General features: G+C 41.5%; 1 protein-coding gene and 1 long non-coding RNA gene across 23 annotated transcripts in view; one reads left to right on the top strand and one right to left on the bottom strand.

The window, feature by feature from the left end:
- wnk1b (WNK lysine deficient protein kinase 1b) overlaps nucleotides 1–13565 on the top strand; it is an 80851-nt gene that overhangs the window by 33795 nt on the left and 33491 nt on the right. For all 16 annotated transcript variants that reach the window (XM_079335096.1, XM_079335106.1, XM_079335108.1 and 13 more), the window contains exons 3-8: nucleotides 2024–2196; nucleotides 6937–7157; nucleotides 8263–8420; nucleotides 12403–12491; nucleotides 13162–13301; nucleotides 13475–13554. In XM_079335096.1, coding sequence (XP_079191222.1) covers nucleotides 2024–2196; nucleotides 6937–7157; nucleotides 8263–8420; nucleotides 12403–12491; nucleotides 13162–13301; nucleotides 13475–13554 — 861 coding nt within the window. The remainder of the gene's footprint in view (nucleotides 1–2023; nucleotides 2197–6936; nucleotides 7158–8262; nucleotides 8421–12402; nucleotides 12492–13161; nucleotides 13302–13474; nucleotides 13555–13565) is intronic.
- LOC306817887 lies at nucleotides 2783–13229 on the bottom strand. 7 transcript variants are annotated; one of them, XR_013778087.1, is made up of 7 exons: nucleotides 13140–13229; nucleotides 10549–10649; nucleotides 8844–8896; nucleotides 8572–8723; nucleotides 6941–7051; nucleotides 5513–6169; nucleotides 2783–3673 (listed from the first exon to the last, which is right to left on the bottom strand). It is a non-coding gene; the product is annotated as an uncharacterized lncRNA (long non-coding RNA). The 7 variants fall into 7 exon arrangements; XR_013778088.1 differs by having other exon boundaries at nucleotides 10549–10639; nucleotides 13140–13226; XR_013778090.1 differs by having other exon boundaries at nucleotides 10549–10639; nucleotides 13136–13225.

The following is a 13565-nucleotide window of genomic DNA, read 5'->3' on the forward strand; positions in this document are numbered from 1 at the left end:
TCTGCTTTGTCTCGGATTGCTTGCACTAAAACACTGTGAACATTTTTTTTTCTCCTTAATGTTTATTTCCTATTAAAATGAAGGACTCTGTGAGTGTGAGTGTGAATGTGATCAAAAAACTTCAGATTTAGGAAATGAAAACAAGGTTCCCCTCATTGGTCCTCTTTTACAGCACTGGTTGCCATGGTGATAATCCTGATAATATTCCCATGAGTAGGTGTCTAACCTCCAACGTCTGATCTTGCGTCACCTTAAGAATCCCGTTGCTTCTCTAAATGCGCCTTAAATCTAAACGCAGCATTTCTCACCGCTCCTTCCTGTCGTCTCTCTCTGGTTGGTGTAAATAGTCTGTCATTTATATTTCAACAAACACACTCCAGCTCCTCCCTGTGCGTTTCTGCAGACCAGACTATAATTATATCCTCTAAAAGGGTCACAGACATTATGAAACACTTCCAATGTGTGTCGTGATTTAGACTCAAAACACCAAATCTCTCATTTATTTATCTTTTACAGGTTGATACAGGTTCATGTTTTTAACCCTGAAACCTCGATGTAACTGCAGATGATCCTGTGAAGAAAGTTCACGAATTAAGACTCATGGAGGAAGTAGTAAATCTTCTGAGAATGAAGGCCTTTTTTTAACTTTATTTTGTCATCTTCAGCCAGCTCAGATTTAGTTTATTTTCGAGGTTGTTGATGTGCTGAATGTGTCAGCTATAGTAAAGACACAAAGCTGGTGAAAGAAACAACCAAGCCAAAAAAAAACATATATATATATTCTTATTCAAACTGAAGTGTTGTAACTGAGCGAGTTGTTCGTTTCGGCCGATGAGTGGTTCTATTTTCAGTTTTTCTATCGCATAATGAACTGACATGAAAACAAACACAGGCTAGACATGGCTGAATGGATGACTCCTTTTCTTTTTTTTTTTTGCACATGCTCATGGACAAATGGCCACACACTCGCACTGCTTTACAAGCTCTGAACCGCCCACACTGCCCTTTACATGCATGTGTGGTGAAGTATTAGAGAGCTGGAATGCCCATTAAACTTAGTGTGTTGGACTTTTCTTGGAAGACCAATCGTAACTCTCACTGGGTGGCTATGACCGCTACTGTCGATAAAAACAAAAAGACAGTTAAACCCTGATGCCAGTGCTGTAGAATACTGTTGACAACTAAACTGTGAAGGACAGAAGTAGTCCTGATACCTGACGGGAGAACTATTTGTGTCTACATCGTCCTCAAAGGGTCGGATGATACTATCTTCATTATTTTCATTATCTTCATCATTATTTTCCTTTCTTCTCCTATATCTGTTTCGCATTGAGACTTTTCCTTTCCTTTTTTTCGCCGGGGCGTACGTTGAGTTTCCCCTCTCTAATCTCTACATACTCATAATAAAGACGGGGCCTGATAATACCAGAGGAGAAACTAACAGAGAGGCTTCTCACTTCATTTTGGCTGTTGTTTTGGCAGTGTTCGTTTATTTATAAAATGCTTTTATTAAAGTATCACAAGGTACAGCTCAGAGAGATGGAGCATGCAGTGTAGTGATAAAAGAGAGCCCATCAACATACAGGCAGCCTGAGGCTCTCTGGGCGAAGATGAAAGGACACTTTACGGTTTTATCCTCATCCTCCTCTCGTGCTGTTTTTTTTTTTTTTTTTGTGTCATCTAGCACCATTTTCTGAAAGTGTCTGGTTTGATTTGTCAGCTGCATTTGTATTTTATAGACATGTTAATCTGTTGTCAGACCATGGATGTGCCTTTTCAAAGGACTTTGTATTTCTTGGTTACTTACTTCCTTCTCTTCTCATCTTGTTTTAGGATTCTCTGTTAATGAGCTCCCTTTCCCCCTTGATGTGTTTGTAATCACTCTCACTATTTAAGTTCTACTGTGTACTCATTCTATTTTTGTTTCTCTAAATCCTTAGTTTTTGTGGATTGCAAATGAACAATGTGGCCTGTGTCATTTTTTGATGACTAAATAATTGTCCTTTTCTGTCCATGCTTGCAGGATCGCAAGCTGTCCAAATCGGAGCGTCAACGCTTCAAAGAGGAAGCGGGGATGTTGAAGGGTCTCCAGCATCCTAACATTGTCCGCTTCTATGACTCCTGGGAGGGACCGTGCAAAGGAAAGAAATGTATTGTTCTGGTCACTGAGCTCATGACATCGGGCACACTGAAAACGTGAGTACATGACAGATGAAATGATTTTTCAAGATGTTCATGTTCTGTCCTTCGAGGGGGCGGGAATGTTTTTTCAACTGAAAAGTCGCAGTCAAGTCAAGTCAAATGTATTTATATAGTACATTTCAAACAATACTTTTTGTTGGTACGGTCAGGCCAGTGTAAAATGTCCACGCTGGTTTAATATTAAGCTAAGCACATGATGGGACTGGAAGCATCTTCCACTCTTCTTCTCTATGTTTCCTGCTTTGTCTGATAAGTGTATTTCCCAGAACCTGTTTATAAATGATTGACTGTTAGTCCATTCATACAAACACAATAAGGTACTGGTTGGTTTGTATTGCTTATTAGTATTACAATGTAATCTTGGGATAGGCTCTGTAATACTGCAGGTAAAGGGTGCTGTTATGGTCTACCTTTGACTTTGCCAAAATCTGTCATGGTGAAAGATGTAGGTGGAGTCTGTTTGTGTAAAAATCCAACCGCTCGAAGCTCCTCCACCGGACCAGACAAGGAGAACTAGATCAACTAGTCCAGTTCATTAGGACACCAACCAGACCAGTGAACATAAAGCTGTTCATGAAACACAAAAGTCACTGCGCGTCTTTCAAAGGAAAGGAACAAAGATTTGAAAAGTGTCTGGTTTGATAAAGCTGTGCTTCAGAAATACATGTCACACATGTTCATACTTATCCCGCCCAGATAGAAAAAGAAATGAGGAAGGCGTTCATTTTGTGCAACTTTTCAGTGCACATCAACAACAACACGTGCACACACTTGAAGTGGACACTCTTGACCACCTTGTTAGCCCTTTGCTTCTGAAAAGCACTTTCATTACAGACAATGACTCACCTCCAGTTTTTGTTCAAGAAAAAACACACACTTATGTTGTCATTATTTATGTCAGGCCAATATGCAGTTTTCTTTTATTTTCAGCTGTTAAAACGGTCTCTCAGTGTTGTAAGCACACTCCCATCCGAGCAGGTGATCAGCACTGCGTGTGTGTGTTAGTGGGTCAGCTTGTGTGTCTCACTCATTACATGTACTGTATGTCAGCATGTGTTACGTGCACTATGTGACTGACCGAAGGCCTGCTTATGTGCCTATGTAACATCAGCCCCACTTAAAGTATTCTCATTTTATTTAGGCATCAAATACACAATGTAACCTTGTGCGTGTTTAACAAGATGTGTTGTACATGTCACGTGTGTGTGTGTTTGCATGTCGATAGCCGGCGCGTCTGTAAGTGGACAACTGGTGAATCTGTGGCAGTCATTGTCCATGCTGTAACCTCCCGCACAACAGTCTTTACAGAGTCGGTGTGCGCCGGTCTGTGAATGTGATTGTTGAGCTCCTGATACAATGAAAGGCTACAGTAAATGTCCGGCATGCGGCTCACGGCGTGTCCTGTGCTGCGTGACGTGGGGACATGGGCCCACCTGCCAGCTGCTGCTTCTGCTGCAGATTCCTCTCATTCCTGACAGATAGACAGGAGGGGGGGGGGGGGACGGAATTAGGCTGTGGGGAGGCAGATGAACAACCTGACTGATTGTTATGATCAAATACTTTTAGCAAGAGAAACTGAAGAAGGGAGAAGTAGTTTTGAAAATCAGCCATACAGGCAGACACTTAGTCAGATGAAAAGACACAGACATGGAGAAATAAAACATGTTGAAAGCAGGTAGCCGGAGAGGCTAATAAACCAATGAACCACCTGTGACCACAGAGTGAGAGTAAATCCATCAGTATGACACTACCAAGGCCAGTAGCGCCCTCCACTGGACAGAACAAGCACTAAACATTTGTTTTGAAGTACAGTTCTGAGGAGACACTAAAAATCCTGCATCTGTTTTCATTTTTATAGTTAAATGTGTGGCACAAAAAAAAAAAAATCTGTGTTTTATAAACCTTTCCTTTATTTTCGGCTACTGACTGTGAACAGGGAGGGGAGTGCAGGAAATATAAATAACTAAAAGTCAGGAGCGAAACGCAGGGTTTAAATATTTAGATGAGACCAAATGAGTCCCTAGAATAAGAGCTTGCCACAAAACTTGCACTGATCTCAATTTTAATAATGAAGGGGTAGAAATGTCTGTGTTTTACCTCAACATATGCAGCCTACAGTATTACAAGTATAGATAAATCTGCCAAAATGATCAGCAATAAACCTGAATGATAATTTTTTTTTTAATCGTATAATTTGCTCCTTTACTTGAAAGTTGGAAGCATCGAAGAAAGACATTCTGTCACTTGCACAGAAGTTTGGGAGAACGTCCAGTGGACGCATGGACATATATGCACAGGGTCAAGGCTGCAGGGGTTTGGCTGTCGTCCAGATGAAGCCTGTAAAAGGAGACAGGACTGTTGTAGGCTGAAGAGGTGGAAAACTGAGAGGGAGATGAGGAGGGGGGAGGACTGATAGGGAAGGAGGGAGACAGTGAGGATGGAAACACTGACCAGCATGGGCTCAGAACATTAGGGGCCCCTTATCTGTGTATGTGTGTGTGTGTGTGTGACAGACAAAGAGACACGCATGCATGAATGTGTACTGTATGGACTCTGTATTCATGCAGCCATGTGTATTAAGGTTTGTGTTGAAAAGTGAGCACGGTCGAGTGACTGTGTGCTGGAGCAGCGTCACTCCAACATCGCATGCCACACTTGTCTGTCAGCACTGTTCTGACTTCAGACAGAGAGCGGACGACAGCAGAGCAGACAGGCGAGCTAGAGGAGGCTGTAAGGTAAAGAGAACATAGGTAGAGGAGTGTGACATTACCGAAGTCATTTTTATAATCGCAACACATTCCGGTAATACTTCAATGACACAGGCATGCGTCCTGTGATGTGCTGCCTTATAAAAGTCCCTATAGATGTTTTAAGTTGATCATAGTGTATCCTGTAGCCTGAAGGAAAACTCCCTGTTAGAATATGTGAATCCACCCAGATATTTCTGCCTGATAGTCTTGAGTGACAAAACAGTGACTTAGTCAGTCCTTTCTCTGTGAACTACAGACGTTTACAAAGTGTTTTATTGTTGAATAATAAATCCATTTTGATTTGCATTTCGATTTCTCCAAATTGTGGCGTATTCACTTTGTTGAATATTATTTTGGCTTCATGTACAGTAAGTGATATATGGCAACAGCTGCAGCTGCATCACTTTCTGAAGAATGGAGGATTTGAAACCTCATTTTCTCCTCTCACTTAATTATAATCTGGTTTGCTCGAACATTCTTGTGTTTCACAGTAAAACTTTTGGCGATCACTTGAGCTATTTCATTCAGTACATAAACCAGAGTAAGCAAGTTCCTCTGACCTCACAGAGCTCTGCACAGGGTCGGCGGTCTGAACCTGGAGAACTTTGCTGGTGGAGAATGAAATCCTTTGCAGCATCACTCAGCGGTTCAGCCAGCAGCCTTTAATTCAACAGCGACACTTTTCAGATTCACGGTGACAAAATGACAAATTAAGACAAAGTAAAATAATTGCATTAAAAACACAAAGGGCAAATAGAAGTTCCAAAGGATGTAAGGCTAACTCACTCTGCCTGTGATTTACTCTGTGCTTGAATACAGCGAAAGACCTATCATGCAGATTGGAGTGTAATGTGGTTGAGCTCATCAAGAATGAACGAGAGTGAGATTGATTAAAAATCATTTCTCGGAGCTCTTAAGAAGAATGATGACAGAATCCCTTTTCACCTAACAGTTGCCTCTAATTGAATCCATAAAGATCGAACTGCTCGTTGAATGATGGAAAGTGAAAGAGACGTTCTGTCAGGATATCCTGGAATGCAGCAAAAACAAACATATTCCACGCAGTTATGTACCTGGGGTTACTGGGTTTCCTCCAGTTTCATCCCACATTCCAAACTGGGACTAACCAGGTGGACTGGAGCTCCACACCAGCCACAGGTGTGGATCTGTGTGCGAGCTGTCCAAGACCATCTCACTCATTCCCGTCCTGTGTTATACTGGGAAATGTTCCAAACTCATAACTCTGGACAGTGAAGTCAGGAAGTCTATGGACAACTCCCTCTCAGGAACCATGTGAAGAAGTCCCACTCCACTAAAAGCTGTGTACAATGGGATATTTCCATGCATTATGGTATATATTATTCACTTGATGTTGTTAAATTCCCAAAAATAAAATCCTTAAAGAAGTGCTTGATCTTTAAATACCGTGATTCACACATATTTGTATAAATATGATTGAATGTTTATATTTGTTTTCAAGCTGTAATAATTCTGTTTTTGACCATTTCAGTCGTTACTTAGCTCCCATTCAGTTTCCCCATTCTGTCTATCTGTCTGCCATGCACAACCTGTTTACCCTGAGTTTGAAGTGTCCCTTTAAAAAGAAAATATGTGACATCATTCATTCTTAATTAAGGTCTTTGAAAGGTATAATTAACGTTAGTGCTGCTGAATTCCTCGTGTTGCCTTGCTTTGGAATAATTGCTTCCTCTGCTAAACAATCAATTGATTACAATCAGTGCAGTTCAAAGTGTCACCTCATCGCCCCCACTCTCAATAAAATGTTTATACAAGTGAGATCTGAGATACGCAGTATGTCAGGTTTGTTTTTACAAGCTTTTGTAGCATGTGACTTCCAAAGTGGAAAGTTATTGTGTCAAACAATGGGCCTACTTGACCTGGATTCACGTCTGATGTTGTCTGGTTGAACCTGCTGCTGTCCTCATATTCGTGTGCACTTAATCCGTCTCCTTTTGTTCTGCAGCTACCTGAAGCGTTTCAAGGTGATGAAAATCAAGGTCCTGCGTTCATGGTGCAGACAGATCCTCAAAGGCCTTCACTTCCTGCACACCAGAGCCCCACCCATCATTCACAGGGACCTGAAATGCGACAACATCTTCATCACGGGGCCCACGGGTTCCGTGAAGATTGGGGACCTGGGTTTAGCCACGCTAAAGAGGGCGTCGTTTGCAAAGAGTGTCATAGGTAAAAAAAACAAAAACGCTGCAGCACTCTCCTGCATGCCACATGAAGGTGGAGAAAGTGAGACAGTTTACACAAGTTATGGGTTTGCAATAATAGCAACTACTTAACACACACACACACACACACACACACACACACACACACTGACAAAAGCTATCTCTGAGAAACACAGACATGAACATTCTGTACAACTACACAGGCCTACTGTATATTAACATTACTGCCTCTAAAGTGTCTGCTTGTAAAAGCAAACCACAGGCATTTCAAAATCCAACCATGCACCATCAGCCAGTCTTTGAGAAAGCTAGGATAAAGCTATCTGGAGATGTGATGCAGAGAACATCCTGAACACACGTCCTGCACGGACAGTAATGCACACTCAAACTTGAGCTGAGCTCCACATATCAACTGGGCTGCTATTCAGTAGCCTAGTTGCAAAGTTGACCGCAGATATTCTGGTATTCACACTTTCTCACACTCGGTCACATGAAGTGCATTTTCTCATGCACTTCAGGCCAGACTGCTGTGCTTTGTCGCCATTCGAGAGACCTCAAGCATTTGGAGCCTTGCAGAAATTCATAAACAAACACAGCACAAATAACATGTCACAATCAAAAAAATACTCCAAACCTTTAATGTGTTGTTGTTTTTTTTTCCTCAGAGGAATATGTGAAAGAAGAAACAGGCTTTGGGATATTAAAGACTAGTTCCACTCACAATGGATTGCTCCCACTAAAAGCACTTGCAAAGAAATAGTTCCCACAACCTGCTCCTTTTTAGCACCCTGTCCACAAAAGAATATGCTCTGGTTATATGTTCAGTGCTAATGCTCCAATTAAGTTTCTTCCTACGAGCATTTTGCTAATCTTTTACATCTAAATGTGAAGAAAAACCATCTGCACCTTTCCCCATAATTCTGTTTTGTCTCCATAAAGTGGGAGGGGTTTATTTTGATTTGCGTGCGCTTTGTGGATTCCACTTTTTTTCCCCTCCCATTTGCGCAGGCTGAGTGCACGCGAAAGCAGCACAATCCTTTCGAGGATCTGCTCTTCATTGTGATTTGGTTAAATGGGTCATTTCTTGTGTTGCGTCTCCTTTCCGTCAGGTACTCCTGAGTTTATGGCTCCAGAAATGTACGAGGAGAAGTACGATGAATCCGTAGACGTGTACGCCTTCGGGATGTGCATGTTGGAGATGGCGACCTCGGAGTACCCTTACTCTGAATGTCAGAACGCAGCGCAGATCTACAAGCGGGTCACTAGTGTAAGTCTGATGTTCTGGTACGATGTGTGCGGCAAAAAGAGAGTGTCTGTTGCGTGCTTTAGCTGCACAACTGGCTGACTGATGGAAGAAGGCTTTACAGTCAGCATTTTCATTTTCTCACCTCCCCCACAAGCTCTCTCTGCCCCCTCACCTCCATGTACTTGTTTACTGACTGGACAGTATTAATAAGTTGGGCATGAACTGCAGGAGGTCCAGTCATATGACTGTGTTTTTGCAGCGCTTAGTCGCTCGTGCTTACTCTCCCTCTCTTCCTAACTCTCTCGCTCTCTTTGCTCTGTCCGCCTGAAGTAAAACAAAAAGATAACTGTAGCACTGTGTGGAGACGAATAATCTTTTGGCTCTTTTCACCAATACTGGAGAAAAAAAAAAAAACATGTCAAATCAGGGCTAAACGGAACTTACCCCGAGGGATGTTGCTGCGGTGGCACTTCATCTGTACACAGCTCTGCTGAGTGCTGTTATAAAGAAAAGGGAGGATAATAGTCTTGAAGTTAAAAAAAAAAAAAAGTCTGTTCAGTTGTTAATGGCTTGGAATCAGGACAAAACATAAAATCCTTCAAGGTTTGATTTTGATATTTGAAGATGGCTGCAAAGGTTTTTCAACTCACACTAATCTCTCAAACTATATTAAAAAGACTTTTTGACCGACTCCAACATTTCAAAATAAAACACCTGATTCAAGGTTAAGTTTTCATCACATTCACAACGTTTACTAAAAACGTGTCTGACACAAATTCTAAGAGGCTAAAAAATAACCAGACGGAGACCAGGATCCTGTCAGACAGAGAGGATAACAGATGTAATCACAGGCCGTTTTAAGTTGAGTGCTTCTGAGGTCATCACCACAAACGCACTCTCTCCTCTTTCTCTTACACGCACACACACACCCACACCCACACCCACACACCCACACACACACACACACACACACACACACACACACACACACACACACACACACACACACACACACACACACACACACACACACACACACACACACACACACACACACACACACAGTGCAGCATCCTCTCAGCTCTAACGAGTGCTCCTGTTACTGTACCTCTGGTGAACATTAAGATTTAATGGAAACTTTACACACACTGGCATCAATGGGAGGTTTATCCTCCTTTAATTTGCACTTCAAAAATTAAAAGACTTGCCTATTTCAAACAAGTTATTAAGTGGATGTATTCTTATGTTTATGGTAGTGCTGTTACTCTTTTCTCAGTTTCAGCTCAAACGTCTAGCTCAGTCTGAACAGTGAATTTAACTTGACGGGTTTTGTATTAAGATTGCATCTCCGCTGCTGCTCACCACCACAACAGAGGAGATTCTCAGACTGCCTGTCATCCGTCATCTTTCTGTCTCCGTATTTCTAGATAGATTTAAGATGCTTCAAGAACAGCATAAATCCACACTGTTATGTTTCAAGCCGTCCGTCTGCTTCATTCCCTCCTTTCCCTCCCACAAAAGTCGATTCACAGCCTCAATTAGATCCAAGAATATTAAGTTAGCGTTGTGACCTCAGCCTTTGGGCTAACATCTTTATGTGTTTTTCAGGTAAAAGTAATCACAGGATACTCAGTATGTAATGTTTACTGAGAGCAGGAACATTTAGACTGCTCTGTGACAGAAAAACAAGTAGTTAAACAACCTACTTCAGTTGTCTATGTTTGTTAGTGTCACCTGTGCACACACACACACAACCTTGTGACAACAACAGGGAGCCCGAGTCACCTGCTCCCTTTTCATTTCACTGCCTAATCCTCCCTTACAGCTCTGCTCCCTCCATCTCTCCCTCTGTGTCCTCACAATGCGAGAGACCTGAGTTAACTCCTCATGTGTTTCAAACTGTTTGTTTTCATGAATAAAACAGAAAAAAAAAAATCTCTTTAACACATATATTCTGCTGTCTTATAGTGCCCACCATAGCATACAAACAAAAGTTCATCAACCAATCACCAGCAGCTTATTCTAGATGGTTATTAAGACAATTACAGTAGTTCTTGACAGACCGCTCTGAGGAATTTGGCTAATTATTTTTTGTTGTTTTTTGGGTCTATTGTGCCTTTTTTCTATTTTACTGATATGGCTCATTCACCTTGGTCTTCAGGTTGCATTTATCTCACATCATCATCTTCATCAGCAGCTGATACCTGATTTCAAACAGCAGCCTTATCCGTCTGTTAGTCCTAAAAGAATCTGATATTAGCCCTAAAACATTTTAGGAGTTGCAGGATTTAAACAAAGAATAAAACTAATTACTATAATAAATAATCTTTAATTACAAAGCCTTTTTTTTAAACTTGTGCGTCAGGTCGCTTCACCCAAATCAACAGAACACATCATGAACTTATGGAAGCTGTTAAGACATAAGAAATAGGCCTTGGTGATAAGACTAAAAATGTTATCACAATGAAAAATGTCATATCAGTCAATGTCGATAATTATCACAATACATGTTAAATCATTGATTCTTTGAAATTTAAAAGCTGACTCCTCAGTGAAAGTTGAAGAAATCAGATGGCTAATTATTCATTATTCTGAGAACATGACAAACTTTGCCTTTGCTTTATGATGAATGTGCTGAAGGCTGCTCTACACTTTGACATACAGTGGTGTTGACATATGGCCCGTAACTTTCTGGAACATTCCTAGCGTCTAATCAGCCTTGTTAGAAGTGAAATCTCAAACTCTCTGTCTCTCTTTCTTCTTCATCCTCTGTTCTTCTGTCAGACTTAATACAATTACTTCCTTCATCAGTCCTAACTTTGTTTGGCCCCGGACTCTCACAAGGATTGTGAGTACGAGTGTGGGTGTGGGTTAGAGAGAGATGGGGTGGGGTGGGGTGGGGGGTTCTTATGTAATTGTGAACTGGGGGCTGCAGAAGAGAAATGAGCCAAGAAAGTAAGAGAAGACAGGAAGAGAGGACGGGGGTTGGAGAAAGAGAGCAGGCGGGGTGGTCATTCGCTGGAACAAACAGCAACACAAACATCTCTAATCTGGCACTCTGTCTGTCAGTTAGTGAGCAAATGTAAAGTGAAAGGTGAAGTTATCAGTCAGTCAAACAGCCTCTAGTCTACGTGTCTCAGGTCTTTTTAGGTAAGTGACTTTATTTTGATTCATCTCCATCACGTCTTTTCGAGTGATTTTACTTCTCCTGTCAGTGTCATTCTTATATTTCTTCTTCTCAAAGTGTGAGCGTTAGAAGATGATGTTCTGTGTTATTTGAGAAAAAGATCGCTTTGCAGTGACTCTATTTGTGTGTGACAATCGCATCATTTCTCCTCCTGCCTTTCATTTGTTTCATGTTTACTTTCAGCTTCTTTCTTTGCGTGTCTGTTCTGTTCTTCCAATAACAGAGTTTGGACAAATGAACTGGTCATTAAGATGCCGTCTGGCGAGCCGTGTAACCGAACTTGTGTTCAGTTTTGGGCTACTGATGAGCGCTGGACAAACTTTTCAAAAGGCTTTCACAGTTTACTTGTTGTAGGTTAACTTGTGAGTGCCCAAACAGCCTGTTTTAATAACCGTTGTTTCCTCATACGGCCTCAGAGAAGTTTTCACATGGTGCCAGACTTCTGAAAGGGACACCGCTTAGTGTTAACTATCAAACTAAGATATAGTTGTTTTAATTGGCTCTGCAAAGAATGATTAATTTATATAGGTCGATTAGCATTTTTGGGGATGTAATTACATTTGATCTTAGTGTATGTGATAAGTTTTGGTTTATCCTGCAGGTATTTAACTTGTACGAGATACGCAGTATCAATAGAGATACTGGAGATCAATGAAGGATTGCCTTAAGTACAAAAGAAATCTACTTTAATATGACGTGTGTGTGTGTGTGTGTGTGTTCATGTGTGTGTGCGCATGCTTGTTCGTCTCTGCGCTATTGATTTTGTGTCTTTCTCTAAAAGATTCTCTGCCTCCACTGCTTTGTCTTTGTGTGCAGGGAGTGAAGCCTGGCAGTTTTGACAAAGTAGCCATTCCTGAGGTGAAGGAAATTATAGATGGCTGCATCAGGACGAACAAGGATGAGAGGTGAGGCGTGAGAACACACACCAACGCCAATCCAAACACACACACACAGACTATCTTTGATAACATGCATTTGCATTCATCTCTTACGTTATCAAACAAAAGTGATCACAAAGTCTGATCAGAAATCACATCACTAAAGCAAACTGAAGAAGAGGATCTGTGTGACTTCCTCTAATCCTGTTCTGATTCACAGCCTCTTGGTCAGAACTAAGAAGTCCTCTGTTCCCTCATGCCACATGCCAAGACATTCACTGTACCTTCTCCTGCTTTAGAAATAAAACAAGGTCTCACTCACACTTGTCTTTGTTTGTCTTCATATCCTCCCTATTGTCCAAATTCATTGGCCCCTTGCTGAATACACGTCACCTGATGTGATTAGTGGGATCTGATTGGATCTGGTTCAAGAACACTCAGCTGTCATTGTATTGGTCATGTTTCTTTCGTAATCGATTTGCCTTTTTAAGACTCATTAGAAGGTTCCAGTGCATAACATGTATACAGCTGTACGAAGGGTCGAAGCTGTTGCCATGTTGATTCTAATCAGAGGAATGAAACACCACATCCATCCTATTAGCTTATCAGCTGCAGGCCGGCTCACAAGGCACTGCTGATCTTGAACTTATTGGTATGAAGTCAGCACATACCCACTTTTTGTCTCTTGTTTTCGTAGGTATGCTATAAAGATCCTGCTGAACCACGCGTTCTTCCAGGAGGAAACAGGCGTCAGGGTTGAACTGGCAGAGGAGGACGATGGGGAAATGATCGCCATCAAACTGTGGCTCAGGATAGAAGACGTCAAGAAGCTCAAAGGCAAGGAGTTATTTGATTATTTATAACATCAGTGCTTAGAAAAATAACCAAAAAACACTTAGCTGCTCAGAAAGTACCATTTAGCCTTTATGAGAACAAAGTGTTTTTAAATTAACAAATCCAAAAACAGATCGGGAGCTCCCTGACTGACTTTTTTTGCACTTTGTTTGCAGGCAAATACAAAGACAACGAAGCCATCGAGTTCTCCTTTGACCTGAATAAGGACGTCCCTGAAGATGTGGCCCAGGAAATGGTGCGTCCAGT

The sequence above is a fragment of the Symphodus melops genome (assembly GCF_947650265.1).
Source record: "Symphodus melops genome assembly, chromosome: 22".
Lineage (NCBI taxonomy): Eukaryota > Metazoa > Chordata > Actinopteri > Labriformes > Labridae > Symphodus > Symphodus melops.